This window comes from Rosa chinensis, chromosome 1 (genome assembly GCF_002994745.2).
Source record: "Rosa chinensis cultivar Old Blush chromosome 1, RchiOBHm-V2, whole genome shotgun sequence".
Lineage (NCBI taxonomy): Eukaryota > Viridiplantae > Streptophyta > Magnoliopsida > Rosales > Rosaceae > Rosa > Rosa chinensis.
In genome coordinates, this window is record NC_037088.1 from 19,117,492 (window position 1) to 19,130,451 (window position 12,960).

Genomic DNA, 12,960 nt, shown 5'->3' on the forward strand with positions numbered 1-12,960 from the left:
TGAAAGGACGAACGCGTAGTTGATTACATCAATAGGTGGCGTTCGTTGAGTCTCGATTGCAAAGATCAACTGTCAGAAGTATCTGCAGAGGAAATGTGCATCCAAGGCATGCACTTTGATTTGTTATACATCCTACAGGGAATTAAGCTTTGTATGTTTGAAGAGCTGGCTACGTGAGCACACGACATGGAGTTGAGTATAGCTAGCCACAAAGGGAAGAAGAAGTCAATTGTTGACCAAAGAAAAGACAAGGGCTTCGGAAGCAAGTTTGACAAGGCACCGAAGAAATCTACAAAAGAATCAATGGCCGTCAACATTGCTCCAGTTAAAATCTCTACACGAGATAAGGAGGTTAAGAAAGCAGAGCCAATTCTCACCTACGATAGAACAAAGCGTTTGTTGAAGGAATGGCAACAAAAGACATATCCCTTCCCAGATTCTGACGTGGCAGGGATGTTGGAAGATTTACTTGGGAAGAAGGTGATAGAGCTCCCAGAATGCAAGCGGCCCGAGGAAATGCATCGTATCAAGGATCCAAAATACTGCAAGTACCATCGGATCGTCAGTCACCCAGTGGAGAAATGCTTCGTTCTGAAAGATTTAATAATGAATCTCACCAAGCAAGGAAGGATTAAGCTGGATGTCAACGATGTTGCTGAGGCAAACTGCACTACCATTGTGTTTGGGTCATTCGAGCCTGCCCTGTTGCCTTCCCTTATAATGAAAGCACCATATCAGCTTTCGAGAGGCCATGCATAAAGTCAAAGTTAGAGGAAGTCAAGCCAATCCAGTAAGCGAGCCTTGCATCTGTTGTCACCCTGAAGTTGACTCAGTTGTCGATGGATACTCGTCACTCGAAGGAAGGCATGCAAGAACCTATCACCATGTGTACCTATCACTCAAGCAAAATACAAGCAATCACAAGTAAAATTGTCAGTGTCTCAAGAAAGGTGGGACAAGATTTGTCAAAGAGAAGGGCAATCCTTTCATTCGAAGACCCCATGGTGTGGCTTTGTCAACAAGAGCCTTTCCCAAGAGAGGCAACGAACAAGAAAAGGTAAGAGCTGCCCACATGACAACAAGCTACGAAATTGGTTCGAAGAATTCTGCCAAGGCTGAGTCAAGCACGGTCAATACGAACAAACGTCAGAGGAGAATGAGGTGTTAAAGCAGCTAGAAGACCTACCATTGCACTTTAGCATTTCTGATCAACTACAATTGCCAAAATCGGCAAGATGTGCTTTGGTATAGGTGCTGATCGAAATAGGCAAGTACTCTACAGAGATTAACAAGGTGAAGCTGAAGGAATGCGTCACGTGTGTTGCAGATTGTGACGCCATCCGCTTTACGGATGAAGACCTTCAGTTAGGCTCTAAGCCGCACAAAGACCTCTCTTCGTAACAGGGTACGTGCGAGATCAAAAGCTAAACCAAATGCTTGTAGATGGAGGGTCCGCTGTAAACATCATGCCTAGGTCGACTATGAAGCAGTTGGGCATCAATGTGGAAGAGTTGTCTCGAAGCCGTCTCATGATTCAAGGCTTCAACCAAGGGGGCAAAGAGCCATAGGGATGGTCATAGTGGATATGACAATTGGAGAAATGAAGTCGAACACTTTGTTCCACGTGATCGATGCGAAGACCTCCTACAATTTATTGTTGGGACGGCCGTGGGTTCACTAAAATGGTGTCGTCCCCTCCACTCTTCATCACTGCTTCAAGTTCTATGATGGCAGAGTAAAAACAGTAGCAAGTGATACTAAACCATTCATTGAAGCTGAATCTCACTTTGCGGATTCCAAGTTCTACATGGATGATGAAACAGTAAAGGAAGTTCTCCCAGTTGGAGTACCCTTTACAGGGAAAACTACATAAATAAGCAGTAAGGAAGTAGAATCCAGCATGGTAAGAAATTGCAATGAGGAACCACATAAAGTTTCGTCGGAAACTAAAGTGGCAGCTTCAAAGAACAAAATCAACTCATCTGCTCCAGTCCTTCGTTATGTGCCAAGGTCTAGGCAAAAACAAGGGGAGTCTCCTTTTGTGGAGGCAAATGAGCAAGAACGTCCGCGAAAACTAAATGAGAAGGACGTAAAATTACTAAAAGAAACGTCAACCATACCGTTGACGAAGTTGAGCAATACAACACCCACCAAGCAACCACTAAAGGGATTTGTCAAACCGATTCAAGGCAAGACAGAACATGGTACCCTTCCTGACAAAAGGAAGGGTTTGACCCTAACGCTTATAAGCTGCTAGCAAAGGCTGGATATGACTTCCGTTCGTCGAGTAAGGAAGGTGACCAAGTCATCCCTGGTAAGAAGGTGCATGAGCTTAATGAATCTCAAAGGAGGTTGCGAGAGCAAGGATGCACTGTTGACCCTACTAAAGCAAGTCTTGGTTTTGTCCCAGGCAAACCAATCAAAATTTCAGGAAGAAGAAAAGTTGCAAAGGAAAGCACTCAACACATTAGTGTAGAAGTAATAGAAGAAGAGACTTAGGAATCTAAATCTACCTCTCGCGTTTCGGCACTTGATCACATTCATCCTGATTCTCAATCTGCGGTGCCTGAACAAGTTGATGAGTTGGCGCCTCAAGTTTCTGTATTTGATTGTGTTGATACGACAACAAGTCGAATTTTAGTTTTCAGTCGTATCACCCAAACGACCACTTGAGCTTCTGTGTTCAATAGGTTGTCATTTTCTAATGAAGAAAATAAGAATTCAAAGGTAGTCCCTCGAAAGTTGGCACTTGAGAGGCTACAAGCACCCAAAGATCAACAAAGGTGAAAGAGAAAGGGGATCAACGACCAAGGAAACGACAAAGAGATCCAAAGTCTCATCCCGTTACACATGAAGCGACACTCTGTGTTAGAGGTGAGCTCAAGCGAACAACTCAAAGTGAAGGAGCACACCATCGTACTCACTGGCCAAGTCAGAACGAGTAATGTTGATGGCAATGACGAAGATGAGATTGTTCAGTCCGCCTATCATATCATAGTAACAGAAATAGAGGCTTTCAAAGAAGATGACCATGATCATTCCGAGGATGAAGTAGATGAAGCTCTTCTAGAACTTGAAGACGGGGGGCAAGCTACTGTCGACGAGCTTAAAGAGCTTGATTACTGAGGAAGATCCAAGACCTATCTTCGTGAGCGCTTCGCTGAGTCCCAAGGAAGAAAAGGAATATTATGATCTGCTGCTTGAATATAAAAATGTCTTTACATGGACTTACAAAGAAATGCCTAGCCTTGACCCAAAGGTAGCGGTTCATCGTCTCGCAGTTAAACCTGAGGCTCGACCAATCAAGCAAACACAATGACGCTTTCGAACAGAGCTCCTTCCTAAAATTAAAGCTGAAGTTGATAAGTTAATTGCTGCAGGTTTCATTAGAGAGGTTTAATATCCTAAGTGGATTGCAAACATTGTTCCTGTCAAGAAAAAGAACGGACTATCCTATCCCTGCAGATTGGGAGCTTTCAGATGACTTGCCGGATGAAGAAGTCTTTAATGCAGAGGTCCTCCCCGCTTGGCAAATGTTCTTCGATGGGTCTTCACGAGCAGATGGGGGAGGAGCTAGTGTGGTCTTCATTTCTCCGCAAAGACAGATATTGCCTTATGCCTTTACTCTTGGTGAACTATGTTCCAATAATGTTGCTGAGTACCAAGTGCTAATTATGGGACTACAAACCGCAGCTAAAATGAAAATCTCAAATCTAGAGGTGTATGGAGACTCAAAGTTAGTAGTTGATCAATTACTAACTATCTATGAAGTGAAGAAAGAGGATCTAATTCCTTATTTTCAGCTCGCCACACAACTCTTAAAGGGTTTTGATGCTGTCACACTAACGCATGTGCTAAGAAAAGAAAATCAAACGGCAGATGCCTTGGCCAATTTAGCAACAGCTTTGGCATTATTAGAGGATGAAATCATACACCATCCAATTTGCCAATGGTGGGTCGTACCGACAATCTCTGAGCTTTGGCATGAAGACTCCAATGTTGTCTCTGTTTACGTGATTGATGTTGATGATTGGAGGTACCCGTTGATTGATTACCTCAAGCGAAATAAGCTTTCCGATGACCCAAAGCAACACTTGGACATAAGATGAAAAGTACCACGCTTCTTCTACTACAAGGAGACTCTTTATCGATGATCATTCGATGGATTGCTTCTTAGATGTCTGGGGAAAGAGGAAGATGCTAAGGCTATGGAGGAAACTCATTCAGGAGTATGTGGAGCTCACCATTCAAGTCCTAAGCTCCATTTTCAAGTGAAGATGATGGGTTACTATTGGCCCAAGATGGTGAAAGATTGCATGGAGTATGCACAAAGGTGTCAAGCTTACCAGTTTCATGCAAACTTCATCCATCAACCACCAGAGCCATTGCATCCAACGATTGCTTCCTACCCCTTCGATGTGTGGGGACTTGATGCTGTAGGGCCCATAACTCCAAAATCCTCCGCTGGTCACTCATACATTCTAACGGCTACCAATTCCTTTTCAAAGTGGGCAGAGGCAGTGCCGCTTAAGGAAATAAAGAAAGAAAATGTTGTAGACTTCATCAAAGGGAATATCATTCAACGATATGGTGTTCCGCGCTGCATTATCACAGACAACACCAAGTACTTTTCCAATAGTGCCATGGAGAAACTCTGTGAGAAATATCATTTCAAGCTACACTTTTCTTCTATGTATAACGCCCCAGCTAATGGGTTGGCTGAAGCATTCAACAAGACATTGTGTAATATTTTGAAGAAAGTTGTTAGCAAAACAAAAAGGGATTGGCATGAAAGAATGAGCGAGGCGCTCTGGGCCTACAGAACGACATATCGAACTCCCACGAAAGCTACACCTTACTCCCTTGTATATGGTGTTGAAGTTGTCTTACCCTTGGAGAAACAAATTCCATCTCTGAGGATTGCTTTGCAAGAAGGACTGACTGATGAAGAAAACGTCAAGTTACGCCTTCAGGAGTTGGAAGCCTTAGATGAAAAGAGACTTGACGTGCAACAGCACTTGGAACGCTACCAGGCTCGAATGTCACGAGCTTTCAACAGAGGGGTTCGACCCCGATCCTTTCAAGTTGGTGACCTAGTCCTTGCCGTGCACAGACCCATCATCATGACACACAAGACTAGTCCTAAATTCAAGTCAAAGTGGGATGGACCTTATGTCGTTAGCGAAGTCTACACTAATGGAGCCTACAAAATTATGGCTGAAGATGGCCTGAGAATTGGTCCCATAAATGGAAAGTTCCTAAAGTGGTACTATGCTTGAAGAGCATAAAAAGACGCTCTTAACCAGCACGAGCCTAAACTGCACATGGCACAAAAGAAAAGAAAAAGAAAGAAAAAAAATTCACATTATCCATAAACTCTTGAACTACGTGATGACTTGATTCCTTCATTAGAAGGATATGTAGGCAGCTTGCGAATAACAATCTCAAGTTCAGTCATATCAAATAAAAATAAAGGGTTTGTTTACCATTCATAAAGTAAATAAATATAAAAGTACGTTATTTTCATTCTAAGTTATGACCGTCAAAGTTTGACTTATTACAAGTAATAAAGGAAAATGAAAAAAAATCATTATAAACTACGAATGGAGAACAACTCTTCACACCCATGTCAAACCCTTGAAGCTATTGTGGTGGCTCTCAAAAATATCTCGCAATGATTTTGTCGTCTTGAGCTCTACAGTGGTCACCTCAGGGGTCTCTTGGATTTGAATCTTCTCTTTTTCTAGGTCGACAAGCTTCTTCTCCTGTAATAGAAGTCTCTCGTCTAGTAAAGTCATTGTTTGCTCCAATTTTCGCTGTTGTTCCTTTAATTTCTCCAAAGACTTGAGTGCAGATTGGCGATGGTCAGAGTCAGCTTGACGAATTGAAGTGACCTTTGCAATTTCTGACTCTGTGTCAGCCAGACATTGATTACGTATGCCTGGAGTAACCTTGCATGAACAAGCAAGCCGTGCCAAGTTGTATTGGTCAGCACTAGTTAACAATCCCTCGACGTTACCCCTTACGGATGAAGGATCAATCTCATAAAGACTAAGCTCAGCTATCAGCTTGTCAAGTTCCCCTTGCTGGAAAGAATGGTCTTTAAGGAGTGCTTCATTATCATATCCTCAATTTGTTCACAAACTGCGGTAGCAGCTTGTTGACGGATATCACGAAGTCTTTGGCTGGCATCTATAATAGCAGCTCCACCAAGAGAGGCCTCAGAAAAGGCTATGGTGTTCAAAGGCTTGGGAGGATGCACCTTGGTAAGTGGACCTGTACATGGATCATTAGTTTAAAAAAAAGGGCTTGAAGTGCAATGAAAATACACAAGAGTTAAAAACTGTACCTGTAGGGTCAATTTGCTGTGAGTCATTCTTTGCATTGGATGTTCCTTTCGTGGGTAAAGAGTAAGCCTTAAGTTCCGCTGTAGAAGGAACACGTATAGGGTCTGAAGAGGCGTCATCATTCCCCCTAAGTGGATGATCATCAATCTATGCACCCTGAAAATATAGGAAAAGAACAATTCAAGTTCCAAAAAAAAAAAAAAATGACGCAAGTCCAAAAAAGGGTTACCTCATTTCGTTGCAGCATCGGTTGTGAAGAAGTTGGAACGTCACCAAGAAATTCAGTATTCAGAGTGAACTCAGCATCGAGATCACAATAAGTAGGGCCAAGACTGGTGTCAGTTTTCCGATGCTTAAAGTGCACTTCACTATTATTGCTATCGCAGCTTCCACTACACCTTCTTTCTTTGATGGCAGGTCTTTTCAGCAAAGGTGGAGGAATCCAAGAGCTTAGGACGTTCACGTTCTTCTCCTTGACGTCGACAAACACACAAAGCCTAACTGCTTTGAGAGGATTTTCCCATGATTGAAAAGTGGAAAAATCCAAGCACTTAAGTCGTCTGCGTTCTTCAATTGTATGCTATTGGTTGTTATCGAAAAAAAAAAAGAAAAAAAAAAGAGGATCATGCTATCAGGGGCGGAACTGTGTAAAGGCCTGTAGGGGTCTGGACCCCCCTACAATTATTGCATATTCAGTCTTACTAGCTAATATAACCATATAAGACGAGGAGAACTGTGTTAATTCATATGATTGGACCCCCCCCCCCCCCCCCCAAAAAAAAATCTCAACCCACAGCATCACAATGTAATCCTACATAAGTTAAAACTGAACAAAAAGAGGAAACTTATTTTGGTTGGTTAGTTAGACCAAAATACATGAAATGTTCCAAGTACAGTAAACTTCCCCACCATTGCTTAGGGTTTGAAAGGAAAGTTTAAAGAGAAAAAAGCAAACAATAATCATATTTAGTTCGCTATTAATTTCTAAGTTTTTTTTGGCGTTAAAATGAATTTCGTTTTTTTACGGTTGAATATTTAATTGTGGTTATGGGACATATTCAATAAATTTTTCTTAATGATGAAATACTTTACATGATAGGGTACTTTTGATTAAACAACTCTTTTAATTTTTCAAAACAAAAAGACTACCAATCTAAAGCTTTAGGTTGCCTTGCTTGGACTAACAAGGAACCCTAAGGCCGCCGTCAAAACTGTGCAGCCATCAAAGCCGGGCGTTTTTCCGGCACCGTCTCGTTCCAGTATGCATCAAGGTAGTATCCTCGTGTGGAATTGTAGGGGCATTGTTAACACTGAAACTCAACATGCGCTCGTTGATATGGTACAAGCTAGGAAACCTAGTCTGATTTTTCTTTCAGAAACCCTAGCCAGGAAGAATTTGATTGACTCTCTCACGGTTAGACTCGGTTTCAAGGGGGGTTTTTGTGTCCCTCATGAGACGGACTCTCAAGGACTGGCTCTATTTTGGAGAGAGAGTACTCATGTGGTCATTCGATCGTACTCTCCTAACCACATTGATGCGGAGATTGGGAAGCCGGGAACAGACCTGTGGAGATTCACCGGCATATATGGGGTTGCAGCGAGAGGAGGTAGAGATCGTACTTGGTCTCTTATTCGAACCCTAGCTGCGCAGCAATGTTCTTTGCCATGGTTAATGGCAGGGGACTTCAATGAGGTTCTGTCCTCAGCTGACAAGTCGGGGGGACCGCCTCGGTCTGCTGCAGCCATGGCCAGATTCAGGCAAACCATGTCAGTCTGTGGTTTCATTGACATGGGTTTTGTGGGAGGACGTTTCACTTGGTCCAATAGGTATACGAAGGAAAGACTTGATCGGGGATTCCAGACAGCTCAGTGGAGAAGCAGATTTCCGTTTAGCCGAGTAGTCACATTATCTCCGTCTGAGTCGGATCACAGTCCGCTTCTAATTGAAGTCAGTGCGGCGAGGTTGCCAAACAATAGATGGGTGCGACGCTTTCGTTTTGAGGAAGCGTGGTTTGGCAGAGAGGAATGCTCTACTATCATCAAACAAGAATGGGCAAGGCCAACTACGGGAAATGCCCTAAAGCAATTGGGGCAGAAAATTAAGGGTGCCGGCAAAAGGCTGATGAGTTGGCACAAAACTGATTTTGATAAGCAGAAGGTAGAAATGCGTATCATCCAGGAGAAACTCCATGATATTATGAGGCTGCCTTTTTCTCCTGAGCAGTTTGAGGAACAACGACAACTACATGTTCGCTATAGTCAACTACTTACTCAACAAGAAAAGTACTGGCGACAACGTTCTCGGGTCTTATGGCTCAAGGATGGGGACCGAAACTCCGCTTTCTTCCATCGTCGAGCTACCAACAGAAAGTGTAAGAATACTATTAAAGGCCTCATGGATGAACAGGGGAATGGCAAACTGCGGCTACTGAAATTCAGAGACTACTTATGCAGTATTATACTGAGATCTTTTCCACTGGGGGGACAGATTCTACGGCTATCTCGGAAATAATTGGGGCTACCTCTACCAAGGTAACCAGCTCGATGAATGCGGAGCTTGTCATGCCTTACTCTGATGAAGAAATCAAACGGGCCCTTTTCCAAATGCATCCGTCTAAAAGCCCCGGCCCTGACGGTATGACCCCATTCTTCTTTCAGAAATATTGGAATATTGTCAGCAATGATGTGTGTACTGCAGTTAGAACCTTGTTGGAACAAGGAGAGATGTGGCCTGAATCCAACTTTACGCATCTCTGTTTAATACCAAAGGTGAAGGACCCTAAAAATGCAACCCAGTTTCGGCCAATTGCACTCTGTAATGTGATTTGCAGAATTAGCTCAAAGGTGATGGCTAATAGGCTAAAGTTGGTACTCCCGGAGATTATCTCCCCTTTACAGAGTGCGTATGTTCCGGGTAGACTCATCTCAGACAATACGCTAGTTGCTACGGAGGCCGCCCACTTTATGCACAAATTACGACTACAGGAAACAGGCTTTTTCTCCTTGAAGTTGGATATTAGTAAGGCTTATGACAGGTTAGAATGGAATTTTTTATCAGCTATTCTCAAAAAATTGGGCTTTGGTCAACAATGGATTGATACTGTTATGCTTTGTGTCACTTCTGTAACATACTCCATTTTAGTGCATGGAGAGCCAACTCCGCAAATTATCCCCTCTCGAGGTATAAGACAGGGAGACCCGCTATCACCGTATTTATTCATTCTGTGTAGTGAGGGTTTATCTGCATTAATCTCTAAAGCAGTCAGCACCAATGTCATTCAGGGAATTACTATGTGTCCACGGGCTCCTACATTGCATCACCTTCTCTTTGCAGATGACAGTATTTTATTTGGCACGGCCACGAGGGAGGAATGCTCAAATTTCAAGAAAATCCTCGACACGTATGAGAAAGCCTCAGGTCAAAAAGTCAATTTTGAGAAAAGTAGTGTTGTTTTTAGTAATAATGTTGCACCAGATACTCAAGTGGCACTAGCTGCACTTTTGGGAGTGAAATGTGTGAAAGAGCATGACAGGTACCTTGGCCTACCTATGAGAATTGGAAAGTCCAAGACGGCTATTTTTGCTTACCTTAAAGAGCGACTCACTAAGAAGCTTGTAAGTTGGAAAGCTAAAATTCTCAGCTCTGCTGGTAAAGAAATCTTGATTAAGGCAGTAGCGCAAACTATGCCTCTCTATGCCATGAATTGCTACTTACTGCCAAAGGGTTTATGTGATGACATACATCAATTATGTGCCTCTTTCTTTTGGGGTGACACGGATGACAGGAAGAGGATTCATTGGCGCAGTTGGGAACGACTTTGCCTTACCAAGCAGGAAGGGGGCATGGGTTTTAAGAATATATATGCTTACAATTTAGCCATGCTTGCTAAACAGGGCTGGAGGCTAATTACAAATCCGGACTCATTGATTGCACAGTTGTACAAGGCCAGGTATTTTCCAAACTGTTCCTTTTGGGAGGCTGAGCTAGGGGACTCTCCCTCATTCTCATGGAGGAGTATAATACAAGGCAGGTCCACTCTTCATGCGGGGGTTAAATGGCGCATTGGGGATGGAAGGCAGGTTCACATTTGGCAAGATAATTGGGTGCCCAATTGTCATAAATATCTGATTCAAAAGCCTGCAGAATGTAATGTATTGCATGTTTCAGACCTTATTGAAACTGAAACAAGACAATGGAAAACTGCACTCATTCGGAATACATTTCACCCTGAGGTGGCTTGAAGGATTCTATGTATCCCGCTCAGTCACCATCTTCTACGTGATATTGTTTGTTGGGAACCCGAGAAGAGGGGTATGTACTCGGTTAAATCGGCATACTGGGTAGCTAGAGCTAGAGTACTTGACAATGTCTTGGTGTCCACCTCGGCTGGCGATCCTTACAAGGAACTGTGGAGGCGTTTATGGAGAAGCAGGGTTCCTGGAAAAGTGCAAATCTGCTTATGGCGGGCTTGCCATAACTTATTGCCTACAAGGGCCAAACTCAGTACTAAAGGGTATACAGGAGAACTAACGTGCGTTTTATGTCAATGCCCTTTTGAAGACAACGCTCATGTCTTCTGCCATTGCCCAATTGCTAAAGATATTTTATGTGGGGCTCCTTTCAACTTGGAGAGGAGTGTGCTTCCATCTATCAATTTTAAGGAATGGATGCTTGATCATGCAGTACACCTTCAACAGGAACAATTTGAACGTCTTCTCATGGTGATATGGGCTCTCTGGAGGAATAGAAATAATAAGTTGTGGAATGACTCTTGTCAAACTGCAAATGACATTCTCTTGAGCTCGATGACTTGGCTAGATGAATTCCAGAGTGCTAGGAGCATTGATCTGAGGTCAAAACAGGCCCGACAGAAACAAACATGGCGCCCTGCACCCCAAGGTATGTGGAAACTCAATGTGGATGGGAGTTTCTTACCTACTAAGACAATTGGGGGCTTGGGAGGAGTCCTCCGAGATGATGCTGGGCGCTTTAAGGCAGCCTTTGCGCTGCAAGTCTCGCATGTAGCAACAGCAAAGCAAGTTGAACTGCTGGCACTAAGGGAGGGTCTAAAGCTACTGCAACATCTGCAGATTCACAATGTAGTCTTGGAAACTGACTGCTTAGAGGCTATAATGGATATCCAGAATTCAAACCATACTTTAATGATTGAAGGAGGGCTGATCGATGACATCAAAGTATGGTTAAGTACTATGCCAACTGTATCAATTTCTTATGCTCCCAGATCATGTAACAAAGTGGCTCACAGACTAGCCACTGTAGCTTATGAAGACCGGCCTAATTTGGTCTGGTTTGATAGTGCTCCAGAATGCATTCTGGATACACTTGCTTTTGATTGTATTACGCCCAGTTAAGGGCACTATGATATGAAAGTCATTTCTTTGATTAAAAAAAAACAAAAAGACTACCAAAATTACTGTTATACGTGTAAATTTAGTTTATAACTGGACTCTCCCAAGATACAAATCCTGGTTCCGCCCTTGGCTGCAAGTGCAGAGGTGGAATTAAAATCAAATTACCAGATGTATGAAAGAAATAATAATTAAAGGTTAACAAGCAGCCTACCTTGTGCTACCGAGAGCTCTTGTCAAATTAAGGTCCTAGGAGAAGCAACACACTAGTAGCGGCAAGCCTATCACCGAAGCTCTGAAAAGAAAGGAAAAAATATATATATTTAAAACAAAGTTTCAGATTGCATTGTATGATCTTACAAAAAAAAAAAGTTCATTCTATGGGTCTGCACCTGCATGCTTTTATATATATATATATATATATATATATATATATATATATATACAGGCGGGTTCTGAAGCGGACGTCCGCACTTCGCTAAAGTGCGGACGCAGGCGCTGCAGCCCAGCTCAGGCGTCGACGGCGGCGCAAATCGGGCCGGAAGGAGGCCGGAAGCATCCCAGACGGCTTCTGGGCACCGTTCGAGGTCGGAGGAGGTAGGGGTTGCCGGTTTCTGGGCAGCCACCTCACCTGCAACTGCAGGTTCTGTGCAGCACCAGAAAACCTGTCGCCGGCCACTCCACTCGACCGCAAACCCCTCCGCACGACCCCTGGCCTCCCTCCGGCAAGCCGCGCCGCGCCGTCGTCCGCACTTTAGCGAAAGTGCGGACGTCCTCTTTGGAACGCGTCCGTATATATATATATATATATATATATATATATATATATATATACAGTCAGAGCATGATTTATATAAAGTTCATTCATCATATCTGACATGGGAAAGGAAAGCGATTTCTCAAAGGGAAGCAAGCCCAAGAAAAAGAATTGTGCTATGGGTCCATATCATGTCAGAAGGTCAAGGCAAATTAAAACGAAGATCAAGGCAGATTGTGAAAGAAGGAGATGTCTAGAATACAACCGATGTAACTTACGCCTTAGACGGTCGTTATGACAGAGGGGTATTCTTGATAATTCCATGCGCTTGACTGTGATAAGGTTAAAAAACAAAACATTTTGACTGTGACCCTTCCCTCTCACATGGCACATCCCTACTGATAGTAAATTAGTAATTCATCTCTAGCTTCCATAGTTTCATTCATCGACTCTAAGAATGAAGATGGTATCAGAGATTCAGTTCTT

General features: G+C 43.1%; 1 protein-coding gene across 1 annotated transcript; it reads left to right on the plus strand.

Annotated features, from left to right (window-relative positions):
- Positions 1 to 7,683: 7,683 nt before the first annotated feature.
- Positions 7,684 to 10,589, plus strand: LOC112203016. The gene is made up of 2 exons (XM_024344049.1): positions 7,684 to 8,644; positions 8,755 to 10,589. Exons 1-2 carry the CDS (start codon positions 7,684 to 7,686, stop codon positions 10,587 to 10,589), a joined length of 2,796 nt encoding a protein of 931 aa, XP_024199817.1.
- Positions 10,590 to 12,960: the final 2,371 nt, after the last annotated feature.

What these genes read in the sequence shown, in the direction of transcription:
- LOC112203016 (XM_024344049.1), top strand. Translation starts at nt 7,684, where the DNA reads ATGGTACAAGCTAGGAAACCTAGTCTGATTTTTCTTTCAGAAACCCTA. An exon ending in AGAAAAGTACTGGCGACAAC is followed by an intron (nt 8,645 to 8,754) that starts GTTCTCGGGTCT and finishes ATGGATGAACAG; the next exon opens with GGGAATGGCAAACTGCGGCT.